The 21307-nt window shown below is 41.5% G+C and overlaps 1 protein-coding gene across 1 annotated transcript in view; it reads right to left on the minus strand.

Moving 5' to 3' along the window:
• Positions 1-21307, minus strand: part of LOC306735353 (ryanodine receptor 3) — a gene marked incomplete at both ends in the record, with an annotated part of 100267 nt that overhangs the window by 41442 nt on the left and 37518 nt on the right. The window contains 21 exons of the mRNA XM_079216813.1: positions 1378-1509; positions 2097-2199; positions 3782-3982; positions 4340-5144; positions 5450-5676; positions 6218-6304; positions 6845-7010; positions 7131-7291; positions 7674-7862; positions 7950-8158; positions 8519-8693; positions 9332-9534; positions 9854-10001; positions 11346-11505; positions 11728-11811; positions 12565-12668; positions 14791-14895; positions 14989-15205; positions 17144-17336; positions 17646-17887; positions 19928-20061. Coding sequence (XP_079072939.1) covers positions 1378-1509; positions 2097-2199; positions 3782-3982; positions 4340-5144; positions 5450-5676; positions 6218-6304; positions 6845-7010; positions 7131-7291; positions 7674-7862; positions 7950-8158; positions 8519-8693; positions 9332-9534; positions 9854-10001; positions 11346-11505; positions 11728-11811; positions 12565-12668; positions 14791-14895; positions 14989-15205; positions 17144-17336; positions 17646-17887; positions 19928-20061 — 4045 coding nt within the window. The remainder of the gene's footprint in view (positions 1-1377; positions 1510-2096; positions 2200-3781; positions 3983-4339; positions 5145-5449; positions 5677-6217; positions 6305-6844; positions 7011-7130; positions 7292-7673; positions 7863-7949; positions 8159-8518; positions 8694-9331; positions 9535-9853; positions 10002-11345; positions 11506-11727; positions 11812-12564; positions 12669-14790; positions 14896-14988; positions 15206-17143; positions 17337-17645; positions 17888-19927; positions 20062-21307) is intronic.

A 21307-nucleotide genomic window follows, 5' to 3' on the forward strand; every position in this document is an offset into this window, starting at 1 on the left:
ATTAGCTTCTCTTCTCATTGCACAGCTGTCTTCATCTGTTCCTCTGCTCCTTCAGGACTCTGGTACGGCTCGGCTTGGGAAGTGCTTAACAGCATCTTTATCCAATCACATTTCACCTCTCTTTATCTATGGAAGAGTAGCCTGGTTAAACTATATGAAACAGCCTTCTAGAGAGTCTGGACGTCTGATTCGACACAGGGCCCTTTAACATGCGCTGTGATTGGTCAGTGACACTAGAATCTCGAACCTAGAACCTAGAATCTCAGGATTTACTGGATTTACTGATGACGCCTTTCCCACAGAGGGTTACAGAGGGGTACGGAGGGTTACGTGCGTCTGGTGAGTGAAATGCCGGTTGTGTTACTGTTTTTACATTTGCAGTCGTATTTGCAGCCACGGTGCGCAGCTGTTAAACAGCTGGGAGATGGCTTCACTCTCATGAATAGACAGGGATGGTAATGGTGATGGACAGATTCACTTTAGTTCGTCCCTATATACCGTATAATAGAACAATTGCTGCCATAAATTAAGATGTATGCTGATTAATACAAGTAAAAAACAGGGATAAGTAGTTTCAAATAACACACTGCTATATTGAAGACCAACAAAACAAATTAGAATGTATCTTTTGTTACCAGTTAACTGCAATCCGCTACATGATTGGTGGCCCCTTGCACAAAGTGGTACTTGAGGTAGGAAATTAGATACAACTTGTTCTGCATTTATAGTGCTGTGGCACCCTGGTTATTGAGTGCTGTGACGGAAATCAGTTTTGTTCCTATGTGTGTGCTCTTGATTGTGTATTTGTACTCATGTGTCTATGGGTTTCATCAGGTGAAGGATTTGGTTTTATCAGCAACGTTTTTTCTCTCTCATCGCTTCTTTCTCAGAAGAAGCTCTTCACTCTGGCCTCTCCTCCACACGGCTCCATATTACCATAATGAAATTGAAAAGAAATTGAAATGAAAATGACTGCCACCGGTGACTCAGTCCACATGACACCGGCAGACAAATAAAGGCACAACTGAGGGTGCTCGAGTGGCAATACAGCGACTCCTGTTTTTATTTCTTACTACTCTCCAAGCGAAGAACACAGACAGAGAGCTCGTGAGAAAAGGAGGGAACGGAACCATAAATAAGCAGAATGTACTGGAGAGGAAAGGGATGACGTGTGTGAGATGTTTCTTTTTTTGACATTTGGACCATCAGTATGTTGCGACGGTTTCAAGGCTATTATTGGATCAAAGAATTCTTGAAAATGAATTTAAATCAGAAATGAAATGTGTGCATGAAAAAGATTTAGTTCACATCCTCCATCCAATCAGACATGTGTTCATAACCCAGAGCCACAGGTAATAAAAATATTGATTTCCTCACATGGCGCGGCTTGCTCCTTCTCTGTGGGCTCCTCCGCTTTGTGAGACTGGCCTTTGATCTTGTTCACCAGCATCAGCAGGCGACCTTTGATAGAGGTATCTTGCTCGTATTCGTCTTCCTCCATAGGGATCCCTGCACAACACAAACAAATGTGCTATATACAGTAAAGCCTAGCAACGCCTATTAGAGCGATATCTCTACTCTTCCTATGGGGTTAGCAGACATGTTATGTGTGTGATTGTATTGGGTGCCTAGTATCTACTACTTCTTGACAACTTGGTTTTCATTGCTGTCTATGTGCAGGGTGCCAATGCAGGTTGGTGCCAATAGATTGCTTGTACCACAGAGGGTTGGGCATTTCAATGATTCATCACAACATTAAGATGTCAGAGCAATGTGAGAGGCACTGGACTATAACTCTGCTGGGAGACAGAGAGAGATGCAGATTGGGGGAAAAAAGCATTTCTGAGAGCAAGTACTGGAACAATTCAGCTGATGTTGACATAATAGCAGCTAAAGCAATAAGATGGGAAAGGCTCTATTTTCCATTTGATTTTTCACACTGCCAGTTCATACTGCCTTTGAAAAATATCTGTATTAAATTATACAATCAATCCAAGCAATATAAGATAATTGTATCCAGTTAAATACAATGATGCATGGTAAAAAAATAACCAATAAAGCTGCTCATAAAAGTGTTTGCAAGATGTGTATCTCACCACAGTGGAGCTGCAGCTGGTTGTGAAAATCATACAGTTCCTCCTGGATGTCTGTTGGACACGGACAGTCCTCGCCCACACTGAAAGTCAGCAGCATGTTGATCTGAAGTATGGAAGCATAAAGGCAGACACTTACTATGCCTGGTACTTAGTTTCAATGGCAATGTCAACATGAAGTGATTTTATTGTAAAATTCACAGAATGAATAAGCAAACAGCTGAAGTGGCCTATTCTCCCTCGGCACCCACAGACCAAAGGACACCAGGACAAGTCATTAAAGTAGCTGTGAAGTGCTGAACTCCATCTCCGGCTGTAACCATAAAGGGCTACTGTATGTGTGTGTATGTGTGTGTATGTGTGCGTGTGTGCGCTCATGCTGAAGAAGGATGAATTTGCCTTAAGGCGTAGTTCATAGCACACAAAGAGAGTGTTTGCAACATTTGGAGCGAGCCCTAGCTTCCATTCACTCTGGAACCAAAATGAAAGAAATCTGGCTAAAAACTAAAAAGGGAATCTGAGGGTGGGGGGAGAAATTAACCATGCATGTTAGAAAAATACAGAAGTTATGTAACAGCTCCCTCTGAATTATCCAGTTTCATGCATCATTTGAAGCAATGAGCCTGTGGGCTTTCTTTGTGGTCAGTTGTTATAGATTCATGTGTGCTTAACCGTTAGATCCATCAGGGTTAGTTATGCACAGTTTCTTGCATTTGCCCTGTGTGGGTTATTTGCACCTTTAGGTCACATAAGAATCAATAAGATCACGTTGCAGACACGTGAGAGTCAACAGAGTCAGATGAACAGAGGTGCAAATTGATGTGTAGCTGTGGTCGTAAAGATGTCACAACCGTACTTTGAGTACTAAGAGCGATTACGATGCATTTCCAAGAGTGGGGAGTGGCAGTCTTTCTGAAATAAGCAGTGCATTTCTCCTGCTGGAAATGTACATCTCTAGAGTGAATGATGTGGTTTTCAAGAGGGCAGTGTTGATGCTGTTTTACTTTTGACATTTGTTAGCATAGATCAGTGGATACCAATATTTTTTAACAAGGGATGGTGGTTAGGTCTTGTTAGGAGTGTGCAGGCTGTGTTTGATTGACATCTTCCTCACTCTTCCGTTAGCTATGTTGCACCCGCCAGATTGACATATTACACTTATATATGGTCTCATTAGTGAATGAAGTCTAATCTGCCTCACCCTGAGCAGTGGTCTAATAAGCAGGATATGCAAAAACACCGGTGCAGGGCCTTTACGTATGCGGATAATATAAATGTAATAATTAATTCAGTTATAAAAGTAAAACTATCTTACATTTTTGGTATTCAAGGGCAAAAAAAGCACACATTATGCATTTCATATTAGTGCTTTGCGTTACTAATATGAAGATTTTAATGTTTATTGCTTATTTTTTTCTATTTTGATGCCTGAATATAACAACATAATATAATCTCTCAATCATAATCATCATAATGGTATAGGATACAACTTTAAAATGTAAATGTACCCTAGTCTTTGACGTGGTAAATGTACAGTGAAATACTTTTTAAAATGTCTGCCTCCTTGGCATAAACATAAGGAAAACACTGGTTTAGATACTATAAAACCTACCAGAGCTAGTTTGAACATATTATTTAGTTTTGCAGATGTAACAAACTAATATGCAGCGACAATGGCCTCATCTCACCTGTTCTTGAGGGGGCGATCTAAACTCCTTGGTCTTCTTTGCGGTAACAGCAGCAGACATATTGAGGGCCAGCATCAGCTCGTTGTAGCGGAACTTCTGGTTGTACTGCAGCTTGGAGACAAAGCTGTCAGAGAAAGACACGATTGCCTCGATGCGGTGCTTCAGTTCGCAGTCGCAAAAATAGTGAAGCAGCTCACACATCTGGGGTACAGACAAGGGGGGGAGACAGACAACAAACAACATTGCATCACTGTTTCGCACCTGGATGCAGCTGTTACGAGCAAGTCTGTTAGGAATACATGCAAGCAGCCTTATGGCGACACATCATCCCACTTATTAAAGAGACATTTAAGAGATCATTTGCTCAATATATTTGACTGATTTCTGAATGGGTCTTTTACAGTGGCGCATTTATGTAACACAGCTGTAGAAGAAGGCATTTGGAGATGACGATATTCATTGATTTTACATCTCTTGGTGATTTACCTTCAGTGGTTTATTTTAAGGTTGAACAAATATATGATGATGCCAGATCTGTTGATATGTGTTAGTTATCACCTGGCGTTTGACAGGCTCAGGCAGCCTCTTCTCCAGCAGTCCTTTCATTGGCTGTTTGGCCTCTTTGGCGGCCTCCTCTTCTCCAGCTTCCACTGCCTTCTCCTCCGTCCCTGTAAGTCCTTCTTTGTCTGTGGGCCCTGTAGCCCCCCCCTCACGTGTCTCTCTGAAAACATTTGGGTCAATGAGCAGTAAGATCTTATGAACGTCCTCGCTGCCCAGTACACCCATAGTCAACAAGGTGCTGATGAGTTTCAAGATTGGAACAAACTGGTACTCCACTCCTCCTCCGACGGGATCTCTGATGTGGTGGCCGCCACCCTGAACGGCCTCTGTCAACATCAAAATTGATTTCTCCTTCAATGCATCCAGTGGGATTTGGGGACTATAGAGATGTTGCTCCCGTTTGGTGCTGATGAAACAGGGCGGGGCAAAGTTGAGGCGGGGTTTGAGCGAGGTACTAAGCCCCACCCCTGGCGGGAGGTGCTTTTTGGAAGCATCGAAGAGGCGAATGGAGCGCGTCTCGGCCGTGACGGGGATGATGAACTCGTCCTTCATTGTGAGTCGAGCCTCTTTCGCTGTCTCCAGGTGGGTGCTGATCAAGACATTGTAGAAGCCCTCACGTAACATGCCCGACAGGTACTGATTGTCGATGGTGTATAAGAGCTGTGATTGGTCCAGGTGGCTGCAGAGGGCGTGGGCCACACGGGTGTTTCCCAGAGCGCAGAGGGCACAGTAGAGCTTCAGGGTGTGGTAGTGGAACTTCCTCATGTCCTTCTGCTCAGACAGCTCCATGATGTCGACACACCTTCGGAGTGAGAGAGGATTATCAAAATACATGCTGATGTTCTGATTGAGTCTACTTAGAGGAGAGACAGATGTTATTTACCACACAGGATAATAAAATAAGAATCTTTAAAGGCTCCCTGTGGAGTTTTTAACGTCTAGTAGAACTACAGAGCTTTTTTCTAATACTTGAGAAATTCTGTGTTTGCAAATGTTTTACGAGGGAGAAAAAAGGAAATAAGCAAAAATGTTAGATACAATGTCCTTTGAGATCAACTAAAACGCACTGCATAGATTAATCACTTAACACTAAGCCATGCACTGCACCTGTTCTCCTCAGGTATATGAACGGCCAACATCTGCAGGGGCTCCACACACTGGACCACCCAGCCGTGTCTCTCATTGACCCTGGCTGTTTCCACCTTGAGGAAGGTGTTGGGCATGCGGCTCCACAGCACGGCGCTGATGGTCTGGACATCTAGACGGGGTGGACACTGAGGCACTGGGTTCTTGTGTTCACTCTTAAAGATGGCAGATGACAGAGGCATGGCATTCTGGAGAGGGCAAACAAACATGGTAAGATGATTAGAGGAATATTCCTATTGTTCAATGCCAAACAAACAGATAAACACAGCTAAAATATTAGGCCAGTGGACCTAGCTGGAGCGTGGAAAGCTGCATAACCCTGTATGGGGGCTGCATCTCTGTGAGGTACACTGCAAAAACTTTCTAGAAAGAAGCAAAACATTCTTATATTCAATGAAATCATCCTATATCAAAGCAAAAAAAAAATTACCCCATTGGCAGATTGTTTTGCTTGACAAGATTTCTTAAAATAAGCCAAAAATCAAGAAAAGGCATACTTTCCTAAAATTAGATATTTTTTTCTAATCAAAACATGCTTGACAAGATTAATATTCTTTTTTTGGGCAAATATGACTTATTTTCTTGATACAAGGCTTTTTTTACTTTCTTGAAATTCCTTTTTTGCAGTGTAGAATAAGGTACAATCGGAAAAGTTCAAATGAAGATTTTGTCCTCTTTCTCCTACAATGTTATGATATTGCGGACATCATAACAATTAGGGGACTCTACCTTTATTTTAGCCAGCTCAAACTGGAAGAGGTTAGGGCTGGTGGGTTGCACAAACACAGCAGGGAAAAGCTTGGTGTTGGGTTCCACCTGGAGCAGAAACAAAGAGCAGCAAGTTTATAATAATAGGCCCAAACAGGAAGTACACATCAAAAGCTTGAGAAGCAGCAAGAGAGCATGACTTGCGGAAAGCAGCTAATGATGTGTCGTGAAATTCCTCACAACTTAGTATGTGTATGCACGATCGTTCAAGAGTGTCGGCTGGCAGGGTGACTCAGCGCTGAGTGAAGCCTCACAGAGTTTCAGTGAGGGAGAACATAAGAAGATTATACCCTTCTTTAAGATTTAGTTCTCAGAGTGTCTAAATGGGCAAATTCTAAGTCTGAAATTGAACAATACAGACATCAAAAAGGGAAATATGAAAATACAGAAGAGGAGTTAATCTCAAGGTCAACAGGATAAACTGCAAACTGTTAGAAAGAAAAGTGGAAGGAGAGTTAGACATGCAGTGATTGGGACTTACTGGTGGATGGAAACATGAATGTATACATGGCAGAAGGTACAAATGAATAAGTCTTCATTATACACTGTATTTACTTTATAAAATACATGCAATTAAGTGTTCCGTACCTGGTAGGATGTTGCTATCTCCTTGCCATTGACAGTGAAGGTCGCCAGGCCGGTGGCCAGGTCTATGAAACAGCCAATCTCAAGGTCCACGTTGCTGCGACTGGAGGCGTGAGCCGCGTTGGTGACATCACCTCCCCACACGATGTAGCAGTTACTCCTCCGAACACTATTAGTGGGATAATATCAGTCGACTCATATATGATAACACACAGTACATTTTGATGGGAAAAAAAGGTGGCTGTTTAAAGTAAAGCACTTTAAACTGTTTCTCTAAAAAAGGTCTCACCTCTCATGGACTCGTCCTCGCTCGTCACCCAGGGTTACAGTGACCGATCGGTTTTTGCTGAGGTCGAAATTGTTGCTGTAGTAATGGTAGTCGGGGGTAACCCATCCAACCCACACACCGGCAGGGTCCTGACCTGCGAAGACCCTTACAGAGTGGTAGTACTGCAATGACACGTGCAAGAGTTAGCCAACGCTGTCGGTGTTGATACCAAATGGTCATAATAATAAAAAGGTTATTCAATACCGTGGTGATGCTGCTGTAGTCCACTCTTCTGCTTTCGTCACTGTGCCTCACAGATCGCAATGGATACCTGTTGGAAACCGCATTCAACAGGTGATTATCAAGTACAAACCAGCTGACGGATATTTTAGTCTTCAGCTCTGATTGGCTGAGTAATGTGCAAAGACATTTTAAGATAGCTGATAAATCCAAAACATCTCTAACTGCATCACAAAAATGTGCATACTAACCGACACTAAATTATATGGTAGCTTTGCAAGTTGCATGCAGTGCGGAGCTAATTCATGATTACCTGTGTTTGACTTTCAGGGTCTCATCTTCGTGAACTCCGTTCATGTCTACAACAGGACTGGATTTGAAAATGGAGTGGAACTCTACCGGCATGCTGAGTCGACAAAACACCATGTCAGCGTTGGTGTTCTGGGTGCCAAACGTCTTGTGGGTGACTTTAAGACACGGGGGGCTGTCCACGGTGCCGTCGATCCTGGTCACCTGCAAACAGCAAGAAAGTCTTTGCATTTATCCAGTGACCGATTTTGTGATTTTTATCACTAAATACCACACTGCTTTTATTCTTACCGCGATGTGGTTATGGTCCTTTGGCACATTGACAAAAGTAGGCAGACGCTTGCTGAACCACATGGTGACCTCTCGGTTCATGTTGACAGCAAAAGGTTCAAATCCCTCCTGAAGGCCGCACATGGTGTAGTACTTGAAGGTGCTGGCGTCTTTCCCCAGATTCATACGGCCCACCTGAGACAGACCGAGGCTACACACTGGAATAAACCCTGAAGGATGGCCAGAGGAAATAAAGGACGGAGAGGGAAGAGGAGAGAATAAATAACCTCTAAGAACACATACAGCAGGAGGGGAGGAAAAATCAATTCAGCTTTTGCAAAAAGGCAATTTACAAGTGTCGCATTAAATAAGGGTGATTTTGTTACAGGGAGCCACTTATTTTCACTCATATCCCCGGCATGGTCATTCTAGTTTACTGCTCCTTGCTCTGAATGTGACGGCTTTATTAAAAGATGAGTGACCAACAGCTCTTTCTACGATCCCTTCATCAGCCTGACACTCCCTGACCTTTAGAATCTATAACTGGCTCGGTTACCGCACACATCATATTCCCGTGTAAACTTTCTCACCGTCCTCAGTTTCAAAGTCTGTGAAGCAGAGCTCAGAGCCCTTGGTTGTGATGAGGATCTCTCCATTAAGGGTGAAGATCATGGACTTGTCCTCCATGTTGATCATACAGCCCACCACGTCCCCAGCATGCCAGCACCGCCCGAACAAACGGCTGCCCATGTTCAGACAGTGACCCTATTTACAGCACAAACACCCAGGAGCAAGTTATGGCATATACAGTACAAGAAATCTCCATCTCATGTCCATTTTCTGAAATAAGTCACTTTCAAAAATGTAAATGATCAAGTAGGTCAATAAAAGAAAAGGTCAGAACAACAGTATAAAGAAAAATACACTTAGGCTGGGTTGCACCAACAAGGATTAACTCTTACACTAGGTTTAAATCAGGTTCGTCTTTTAATCCAGTTGCACCAAACTTTAAACCTAGTTTAACCTTAGTTTACAATTAATCCTGGGTAAATCTAACCCTTTGGCAATCTCTGTTTAATTTCCATTTAAATCAAATCTGTTGCACCAGTTATTTTAAACCTAGACTAAACCTGGATTAGCAGTTCTATTAAGATGTGCAACACATCTGTGATTAATTATAAACCAGTTTAAACCTAGATTTGCTAACCCTATATTAACTCTAAACCAGGATTAGTGTAATCCATGTTGGTGCAACCCAGCCTTAGTGTTAGAGTTAGACACAAATTGGACTTCAGGTTGGAATCCCTATGATTTGTTAAAATCTTTCTCTGTGGAGTAATCAACATGACTTTCACCACACATTGCGAGTGATTACTGAGCGACTGATTTAGGTTTAAGCTTACCCTGTATCCATCAAAGACGAAAGCGAGCTCGTCCGTGCCGAGCTCCACATCTGGTTTACATCCTGGTCTCGCCCAGCCCACTCTCATGTCTCCTCCAGTCACAGCCTCAAATTCAAAGTACCACTTCCCGCTCTGCACTGCGTACGTCCTCTCCACTCTGAAGAAGCGGATCTTGTCGATGCTGAGCCGCTCGACCACTTGTCCTACAGGCGGCAAAGGACAGTCACAGTGTCAGGTCGTGGATTGCTGCTTCAAAACCAGCTGAATCTTCTTCAAGAAATGTGAAATTCAAAAATGTAATTGTTACAGTCTAACATTGGGTGAGCTTAAAGGCAATCATTTCACACCATATTCTCTTTCAATGGCAACTGAAAGGGAGTGGGAGGCACAATCCTTTATCTGGGCTGGGAAATTAAGTCACACACAATTTTCTCATTTCTTTGGAACGAGCATTTTATCATGTACTATATAATTTTAACGTCTGTGCATTTAGATTGGCATACATCCATGAGGCAGACTCACCGCCTTCCTGGTCCGAGGGCTCGATGTTGTAACCATAGCCAATCAGAGTGCGGATGGCCTCCCGTAGGCTGTCCCTGTTGGACTTCTTGGTGCGCTCATCCAGCAGAACGTAGGGAACCAGGCGAGGGTTACGCTTACTCTTCAGATCCTGCAGTCAAAGCAGAACATTTCCAAGAGAGTTATCGGCCAGCTCAAACACACAGCTGTTATGTTTGCTACAAATGTGCGATCAATCCCTGTAATTGAGTAGTTCATTGTCCATTTATTGCCACTGTGCTACTGCTGCCCATCACTTCCTTTATCTTTCCTGTGTCACTCATTTCCCACAGCTGTTCTCCAACTGGGCCTTGAGGCGCTACCAGGGAAGTATTATATTAATACTACTTAAGCAGATTTGTGGAGCTTAATTTGAAATCTTGTGCTGGTTATGCAGATCACACGCTGTTGGTTTGGTCTGGCATAGCAGCTTTCCCGGATATCCCGATGCACTGGTCAGTTACAGTCTCATGTAATCAACTACAACCCTAAACTATACGACCAAACATCTGCTTTCACGACAGATAAGGTATAAACGTATCTCGTTAAAATGGCAGAGAAGAGACAAATGGAAAAATGGCCAGTTTACACTCAAATCAAGTGTCTTCTAAGTTGTACATCAGCTGCTTATTTTGAATCAATAAGTGATTTCAGAACTATATCTCTATCCAGACTCTTACTTGCGCTAAGGGACCAGCGTTCATACAGAAAGCCTCTTTTTATTCACACTGTTAGCAAAATAGGGCAAAATGAAAGAGCCTTCATTCATTTTGCATCTTGCAGAATATTACTTAAGTTTTACACTTGGTAATATTCTGCAACATGCATCAAATTATTTCACAATAGATTTTCAAAATGAAGTGAAAAGCAACCATCACCAAAAGCAATCATCCAACAGTATGACCACAGAGACCAGATTAATTTCATATTGCATTTGAATATATTTAGTTTCCACAACGATTCAACAGTCTGCATAAATTCATGGGAGAAAACAGCTGTGGAAAGAGAATAATTACCATGACATCAAATTTCATGGCGACGGTACCAAATTACACCAAAAACCTGACAAACAAAAGCTAACAGTCAAGTACAGTTCAGTTTTCGCCCGCTCAACAGATTGTGTGTATTCTGTACAATGTGTTAGGTTTCTTGTTTCCTTTTACTCGAGAACATCTTGCTGTGTATTGAATAATGACATATGGCTCGGAAATGTCAGACTAAACAAACTGTCTGACATTTGCTCCGGTAAGGTAGAGACTGTATGGAAGGGGGATTAATGAACCATGAAGGAGAAACTGAGCACATAAAAAAAATGGAGTAACAAAGCTGGATACAGAAGGAGGAGGACAAAGCTGCCTCTTTTCTTTGAAAAAAAAATAAGAAAATAGAGTGGTGAATTTAATTGAATCTAAAAGTAAAGTTTGAACCTTAATAGTCTACATCCAACATACAGTACCTGCTGAATGCCGTAAGTCCATCCCTGTTTGATGCGGTCCTTGGCCCACACATTATGTGCATTCTCTGCCAGTTTGTCAACCAGCAGCTCCTGACCTGGAGTCAGTTTTATGTCAGACAGGTCCAGAGGAGACGGCTTATAACCATTGGACATCATATAGCTAAAAGGAAAAAAAGTCATGAAAAAAGTTATGGAAGTAATAAAAGGGTCAATCCACCAGCACTAGTTTACAGGTGCCAATTTATGGTTAAAATATAAATCACCTTTCTCAAATGAAGTCTCTCCATAACTTTTGACACAATCACAAATTCTGAGCTACATTTAAATAAGAAATATGTGTTCTGATGGACTTTAATCCGTTAATATAAGCATGCACACTTACTTCTTAGGGAGTTTTTTCTTTTTGAGGGAGCTCTCAGCATTTGGATTGACCTGAACTACACGACAGCCCAATGCCAGCAGGGTCCTGCGGGGAACCACAGCAGCAAGTGAGTGAGCGAGTGCAGCTGCAGATTGTGTTTAATCAACACCTTGGCATTACTTCTGACTGTGCATGCAGATCCAACAGCAGCGATTGAGATGCTGGGAGTGTTCAAGCGGAGCAGTGATGGTTTAAAGTGTGTGTCTCCCGATCTGTCAGGAGAAAAAGGCCAAAGAATACCCAGAGGAATGCAGTGGGTGTGAAGTGCTTTTAACAAAGTTTCTTCACACCATGTGTGAGGACAAAGTCACAGTAAAAAATGAGTTTCATGTCCCTCAGAAACCCATCAGTGTCACCCAGATGTGCCGGCCTGTGCAGATTAATCACAGCAAACCCCCACTTTCTCCTGTATCATTTTAAAGAGCATTTATGTGAAGCACTTGTAATAAGTCACACTGGGACCTTTGTGAGCAGAACCAAGTGTTGTGCAGAGCACTGACGAATGGAAAAGACAAGGAAAGATACTGGAAATACTAACCAGGGATCATATCTGACCAAAGGCATATGTGCACTGAGTGTCGTCTTATAGTACTTTATGTTTATCTTTGAACTCCTTCATTTAGACTTGAGGTGAATTAATGCTCATAAACAACTGTTTAAAACAAACAAACAAAATCTAGTCTTTGTCTGTAATGAACCTGTCTGTTTCCATCTTTGACTCAGTCCCACACTCTCTTTCTTCATCTCTTCAAAAACAAAAGAACCGTGGAGAAAATCAATCCATAATGCTCAACATACTTCAGAGTTTCTGTTGACATCTGCAGATTGTAGTTCTTTTCAGTTTCTGGCAGCTTGGAGAAATCCACCAGGCACGGATGCTGCCGCTTATTATCATCCCTTATCTATGAAAAAAAGGACAGTCACAGAAATCATATTTCAACTTCCCTTTGTTGTCTGCAACTTTGGCCCACGGTCCCTCTATTTGTATGTGAATTATGTGGGAAAGTTGACTAAATATATGCATATGAAATGCACCGCCTTGTAAGTCAGTGTCATTGTGAACCAACAAGGAGGGTTGAATGTGGTTCAAATACAGGGTGCTACTGGTTGCAGTGATAAGACTATCCTAGTGAGCATGTTATGAAAGAGGAACAAGGGAGCATGTTTTCTTGGGGGAGACAGAAAGGTGTAAGACTCGAATACCAAGTGAGAGGTGTAATAACTCTCTCGAGGCTGCACCGTATGCCAAATAATCCTTTTGGCAATGCTGCTCAGAGGAGGCGGCATGGCAATGGTGGATGTTTACCAAGAAAACATGCAGGGCTGCGTACAGCTATGCAGCTGTGTGTGTGTGTGTGTGTGTGTGTGTGTGGGTCCAATGAAAACCAGCCAGCTCTTTTGTGAATAGTACAAGACCTCTGTGGGAAAAGCACTTCTGGCAGTTCTTTCTTTTACAGAATTACATTTGTGGAATAAACAATGAAAAACAAAAAAGAATGTACTTTTACGACACCAGGGCAAAACAACAAACACTTTGCTGAGTCGCTTTGTAGGACGTCTACTGTGAATGCTGCTATAATGAATCACAACGAATGACAACTACAGAGCACATAATGAGCTGCAGAGTAACCACATCCAAAATGACGGTTCATTTACTGTAATACTATGTGCACCATAACACATCTCACTATTTGACACATTTGTACATATGACCCCTTAATAAGAATAACTTCTTGGCAATTAAATGTTCATGCTAAACTAAAGATTCAGTTGAGGCGTCGCACCGGATGATGGCCCGTCTAAAATCTAGCGGATTAATAATACGGGGAATATTCTGATATGCTTTTGTATTATCGACATAAGAGCTGTGTTCCATATTGTTGTTTGTGTTGTCATCTGCTCCTTTCAGGGCAAAACGGGTCACTTTGGCATTATCCTTTAGCTAATGTACAATAAACCAAGAGTCATCAATCAAAACAAAAAGGACAAACTATTTATGTTTTTGACTATATAGACTACAGGTGTAATAATTATAATAGCTTAAATAATTATGGAATTGAGTGTAATAATGCATAATAACCATTGTTTTTCAACTGATCGCATTAAAAGCATACAGTCGGTGTTCTACTTCTGTGTGTACTAATACTTTGAAGGAATAATTAGATATTTTGGGAAATTCACTTTCTAGTCAAGAGAACCAGGAGAGGGTAAGTTCACCATAATAAAAAATAAAAAACAGGGGAAAACAGCTCGCCAGACTTAATCCAAAAGAAAGCACCTCTCTAAAAAAAGGTCTCTAAAGAGCACTAATTAAAATATCTCTTTTGCTTAATCCGTACTCAAAGTCTGGAGTTATTGAACTTTGAACAGAGCCATTCTAGCTGTTTCCGTTGCTTCAAGTCTTATCGTAAGCTACGAGAATGGTATTGATCTGCTCATATAACTCAGCAAGAAAACAAACAATCCTTTTCCCAAAATGTCAAACTATAGCCGCATCATAAAACCCCTGGGATTACATTTGGATGACACAATGTCTTTAAAGAAATCAGTTAGAAAAACTAACAGCAGACTATTAAAATACAGACTTTCCTCTTGGTGTATTGCTTCACAGAAATTGCCAAAATACCCTGTTCTGCCCTTTGGTGAAACAAGACTTTATAGTTCATGACTTCTACTAAAACACAGACACAATGAAGCATCTAATGAATAGTATGAAAGGCATCGGATATGGAAAATGAGAGTTTTCTTTCCACTTACCCTCTTTTTGGTGTGAACAGCAAATTATAAAAGAGAAAGCAAGATGACTTACAGGCTTTTGATGATTCAATTGTAATACTTCCAACATCTAATGCTTTTCAAGCAGCTCTTTATCTCGTTATATTTGTATTGAACATGTGCAATTGTGATGTTTATTTGTCCCCAGACATGGCAAAAAATATGGGTTATGCTTTTTATCTTTAGATCAAGAGTGATGATTTTGTTGTAAGAGTGTTATTTGAGTAAAGGAATCTGCATATTTCTCACCTTGCCATACGTCCAGCCCAGCTCGATTTTATTCATCCCCCACAGTTCATGGATGTTCTCTGCTAGCTTGTCTCTAACCTTCTCTAAATGAGGCAGCATCACGATCTGAGGAAACAGGCAAAGTACTAATCAAAATGAAAAAGTTAAACCGAGAGATGGTTATCAACATGTTTTTCTGGCGGTCTCTCGTTGGTTTACCTGGCTCGTTTCAACAGGTGTGGGGATGAAAGAGGCCTGCGACATGAACTGTGTGGTACCCAGCAGATCTCGGACTCCATTCAGATCCCTCTTGTACTCTTTCACCGGCTCCACCTTCATCTTCTCTTTTGGTAGCAGAGCTTCATAACACGGAGCATAACTTGACGGAGGCAGGAACTTAAAGTCGCCGTGTCGGCCACCCAGCAGAAAACGCACCCTAACGTGATAAAATGTTATTAAATCTATTATTCTGCACACTGCACATACGTTAATTAATAGGGGGAGAAATGTGTGTAAATATGAATTATACATCTAATAAAAAATAATAATGATAATTAGACAGCTATTAATGACAGAGAAGAAGCAGTCAGGGAAAAGAAAACCAACCATGCAGCTAAATGTAACAGTTTTTCTCCTCTAAATCCGCTTCAATCAGTTCCAGCCTCTGCTCTAACAGCGATAAGTTTAGCTCCGAGACGCAGGCCATCACTGTGAAGAGGCTCTCCTGAGGATGCCCAAAATAGCTACTGAAGTAGTAGTGGTGACGCAACCAAGCGCACTGTGACTGCAAATTATTGTGGAGGCATTAAATCCAAGGAGATGTTCAACCCGTTCAGTGGGTCAGTTTCAAGTACAAGCACGGAGGCTTCACAGCCCGCACAAAAGGGTGACACCTTCCTGACGAAATGCTGAAAATCAACTGTAAAAGTAAAAGTCTCAACTGCTGGATGGATTGGCATTCAATTTGGGACTGTTCCCCTCTGGAGGAACAATCAGGGCATCAAAAATTATTATAACTCCTCTGGTGCCATGATCAATCAAAACTGTATCTTGTCCAACCTGCAAAACTAATCCATCAACCGCTGCTGTACTTTGTGTTAATGCTAATTTGCAAATGTTAGCCTACTAACATGCTAAACTAAGATGATGAACAATGACACATTATATCTGCTAAAAGTCAGCATGCTAACATTGTCATGTTAGCATGCTGACGTTCACATTTAGCCAAAAGGTACCGCTGGTGCCGCTGAGCCTAAATACAGACACAGAGCTGCGAGCATGACTGCAAACGTGTTTACTGTTGAAACAAAGTCACAGAAAAGAAATTGACTCCAGGACATTCCAGCATCTTTGAAATGCAATGACATGTTGCTTTAAAATCTGCTGGAATTTTTTTCGAGTTCACTATGTTACGTTCCTGAATCACATTTATTTTCCACTGCTCACAAGCCTTCAGGTTTGGAATCACTTTTTTGAAGCCCAGAGACTCGTGTGATTTGATCTGGTCATGTAAGCTATTTGAAATCCTTATTGCGTGATGAAAATGGATCATGAGCAGACTGAAAACTGTTAATGCAAAACGCAGCTCTACTCTAGAAAGTCAAAGGTCAATCATGGAATCATGGGGAAACTGCTGGAGCTTGAAATTCCATTTTTAAAGTGTTGTCAATCAGACTTGGTCACCATGGACAGAGCAGAATATGAAGTACATATATATATATATATATATATATATATATATATATATATATATATATATATATATCAGTGTTTCCCCTAAGTTTACAGCTTCAGGGGGGGCGACGACGACACCGACACAAACACTTAAAGCAGTGGTTCTCAAACTTTTTCTGTAAATAACTTCATTTTGTGACTCCATCTGTGCTTTTATAAATAACAGAATAAAGAAAATTGCAATCACTTTCAAGTAAATCAGATTGCTCCATCAGACATTTTTTTTCTTTTTAAATTGCAATCACTTAGAACAATGAAAATAAAGTTATATCTGTGCAAAAAATAACTAATATTTAGTTACTACTAAATAGCTCATTGTGGAAAACAAACAGCTATTTTGTTTTTGCCAAACAGAATGAGTGCAGATATGTGTCAGCCATCAAGTTGAAACGCGACCACGTAGAGACCGAAATGACAAGCTGTCGTGTGGATAATATAAATAAATATATATATATATATATATATATATATATAAACACACGAACACACACACATATATATGTGTGTATGTATGTGTGTATTCTTTTGGCTTGTCTGTCTCATCTGCCTGTGCTTCTCTGTGTCGCTCATTCATCATCGAGGAACTTCAGGGAGGCTATTCAGCTCAGACAAGACACAGGAAAAACAAACACACACTCACTTGACTCCTGCAGAGAAGCTGACGACAGGGAAGAAAAGCCCGTCTGTGTTGAAATTTTCAAACATGCCCTGAACCGGCTGTCCGTTGATCCTAAAAGAGATGCTAGGAGCTCCCAGGTCCAGACAACAGCTCACCACATCCTCAGAGGTCAATATGTGCTGGTTTATGGACGCGACCGCCCGCGGGATACGACCTGTTGCACACACACACAAACATAAACACACACACACACACACACACGCACATTTATGTGAAATATGACCCAGTGAGTGATGCTGGCACAGATCTCGTCTCTCTCACAAACACACAGGATTGAACACGCACACCTATACACAAAGTAACACACACTCTGGGCAAGGAGATCATCCCTGCAGGGGACTGATCATGTCTAGACTCAACCTGGCTGTAGCCCAGGGTAACCACTTATCTTTAATACAATAATAGCTCATCAGGGTATGAGCTGAGTGCCACACACACACATAATCTTCTTCCTCCCACTGACCTGACCAGAGGTGGAGTCCATCAAAACCATACGAGTAGAGGTCATCTCCCACTCCATTGCCTCCCCATCCCTCTCCTCCTCCAGGGTAGGGAGCATAGCCTTTAGCGTTGGCCCAGCCCACCCTGAGGTGGGAGGGCTCGCTGGTCACAAAGTGGTCCACCTGGTCAATCATCAGCTCGTAATACCACTTCTTATACTGAGCCGAGCCATCGCTCACCCCCAGGAAGATGTTCGGTCTCATGCTGGCAATGACATTAAACGTTAAATAATTAGTTATCCCTCAGAGGCAGTGACATATTCGCAGATATGCTCATATTAATTTGCGGTATCTTATTTTTTCCTGAAAACTAATGAAAAAGTCTGCCAATAGGACAAGATAATAAAATGTGCCTCAAATGTATTTGGTTCAGGAAGTTCTTTAAAAGTAAATGCAAAGAAAATTATCCAAAGAGATTCGTTAGATTAAATCTCACCCTGCAAAATGGTTCTGTTCATTGTACAAAGACAAAACACCGAAGGAGATCAGAGGATATTTAAAGGCAAACTTGTAAAGATCGCATAGGTCCGCCTGGGATACGGCATTGCTAAAAGAAGCACCTTGGTTGTTCTTTTTCTTTTACACGTCATTGCTGTACCGATGATATTATCGGCGGCCTGAATAAGGACATGGGTTTAAACGGGAACGTTTATTATTTGTTGTTGTTATTACTTTTATTGTGACATGGGTATTTAAGGTGACTGGGGGGAAGTGACGCAGGGGTTTTTTTTTGTCTTCCCGAGCGGATTTCGGCGCACACGGCACTCGGGTGCTACTGGATGGGATTACGGCGGCTGCCCTGCGCGATTTTCCAGACCCAGCGGGGGTGGATGTAACAGCAGAGGACTGCGCCGACAGCCAAAGCACAAAGCCCAGCTGCCGGACGCGCGGCATAAGGTAGCGCGGGGCAGGTGGACGCGGCGAGGCGCGCTCGTCACGTCTCCGCCCGACGCGGAGCGGTGCATACCAACTTTGGGGGGGTTTCTTTCGCCGCTGGACGCTTCCTCCGGGACTCCGGGTGTCTTTGGGACTGTTGGGAGCTGGGGGATTAAGTTGTGTTTTGGGGGAGGGGTTAATTGTTTGTCATATGTCTTGCCTTGTGGCATTGAATTTTGTTTGTTAATAACACTGAGACGCTCAACCACCTGTTTGTTTCTGGGTGTTTTTGTTTTCATGGGTTAGGTAGTCCGATTTACCAGTAATGACAACAGATCCGCCCATGACCTTTTTAATTTAGCGTTGTGCTTTTCCCCCTCAATTTAAGGCAGAGGGCGAATTGTTACAAACTCTGGGCGCATCGCTGTCCAAACTATCACGTCATTTAGTATATATGGTCCCCAGTAAAGATCATGTTGTTAAGTCTCCATGGTTTATGCTCAACATGTTTTAGATGAGTAACCTGAACACTCAATTACACGGTCCAGAGACTTAAAGGCTGAATGTACATCCACAATAAGGTGGTCGGGTGCTTTGTGGCTCCAGCTACAGCTGTTAGTGTAGTCAAACTTAACCCTAGTTGTGTGTGTTTAGGTAGAGATTTACTCATCAATAAATTAAACCGAGTTGCACCAAAAACTAGTTTTTACATACAAATCACTTTACTAAATATTTACACTCTGTAACTACCAGGTAAAAATCGTACTAACAACGCTAACGTTGGCTTGCTATTAAATTACCCGTTCAGACTGAGGAGTGAAACAAGAAATAAGACACATCTGACCAGATTTTTTTTTTTTATGATTTTAAACTGTAAAAAAAATTCATAAAAATAACACAGTGTCATCTAAAACACAAAACGGTATGCCAACAAATGACTAAATAAATGTAGCTAGTTTAGTTAATTTGATATTTTTCACTCGGGGCATGAATAATGCCATTTTAAAAAGATATATTAGGAAAATGAATATAGGACAATTTACCTAAAACTAAATTATTTTGACATTACGTACAGCTTGTGATGTGACAGTGACTTCCTGTTTATATCCCTGATTGTTTTGATTGGTATAACGTCTTAATTTGTCTTAATTGACTAAGATGTTCTTTAGGCTTTAATGATTTAATAATTGTGTAAATATTTTTGAAAGTACACAAATCACAGACTCTGACTTTAATCACTTGGAAACAAATGAGACTTTAGTTCCTTATTTCTAATCATTGCATTTACAAATGCAATTTTGAAATGTAGATTACTTTTTAAGTAAGGATGCTGTTGAAAGGAGACATGGTGAGTTGATGGCTTTCTAACCTCTGGACATCATTGACCAGCTGCGTTTGCAGCAGCAGATCTCTCTTGGGCAGCAGGTGATCACAGATTAGGTTCTGATTGGTCCGCACAGCGACACCGTTACACACACACAGCGAGCAGAGCACATCCAGAATCTAGAAAAGAAAGGGGAGGCAGCAGGAAGGAAAATAAGTACCAGCATCGAGAGGAACAGCAGGAACAGGTCACCAATAACTGGCACTGTTAAACCCTGGATATGAATCTATACCTTTCCAGAAATTACTTATTATTTTTGTCACTTATCACTGTCCAGGTTGCTGCTCTAGGGACAGACTCTTTGCGTGCAACCGCTGCATAATTACTCAGAGCTGCTTATTGGGGGCAAAAACATCCAATAATATCCCTTTGATGTTAGCTTAACAAAGCCGTAGAATTAAATGGGCCGTGAAGTTCAGCCAAGGGCGACAGGCCAGAGCACCTTCGCTTTATCATTGGCCCTTTTTCTCCTGCTTCCAGAGCTAAATTATACACTCTGGCTGATTTACGATCCAAGCCAGCTGACTGCCGGCTCCTGATCTCATTTCACTGTTAAACTGATTGAATCATGATGGGGACAACCAAACCAAACCTCCTTGAGCCTTCTGTCGATGATGGAAGCTTGAATACTGGTATAACGAAAGCCCAACGGATTAATAGCTAAAGACAAGAAGAGGTGACAAAGAGGCACAAAGGGAACTGTTATGGAAATGGATGTGCATCCAGTGAAGCATTTCCGTGTGCCTAATGAAGAGAAAACTGGAGATAGGCTGGATGCGCGATAAATAGGCACTTGAGGTTGTTGTTGTTGTTGGTGTGTGCCTTCTTGCTTGACGGAAGAATTCTGACGACATACGAGTTACTGAACATATTTCAGTATATCTCACAGAAGAAAGTTAGACATTTTGGAAAATGCACATACCGTATTCGCTTTTTTGCCGAGATTTAGATGAGAAGATCAATAAAACTCCCACGTCTTCAGCTAAAGATTCAGCTGATGCCAGCATCCAGTTAGCTTAGCTTCTTAGCTTTACAAAAACAAGTGAAACAGCAAGCCAGCAGCACTTCTTAAACTCACTCATTAACACATTGTACCTCATCTGCAGTGGCGGCTGGCCAATAGAGGTCAACGTGGCCTGGCCCCACCCACCTTGAGCCACCCAAAAAATATACTGTATATATATATATATATATATATATATATATATATATATATATATATATATATATATATATATATATATATTTATAATATTATTAATTATAACAAATTATAATAATATTAATAAATTATACAAATTGTCAATATTTGTGTTTTTGAGCTATGGAATATACCCAGTAATATTTGTAAAATAGGATATCTGC

The sequence above is a fragment of the Taurulus bubalis genome (assembly GCF_910589615.1).
Source record: "Taurulus bubalis genome assembly, chromosome: 4".
NCBI classification, from domain to species: Eukaryota; Metazoa; Chordata; class Actinopteri; order Perciformes; family Cottidae; genus Taurulus; species Taurulus bubalis.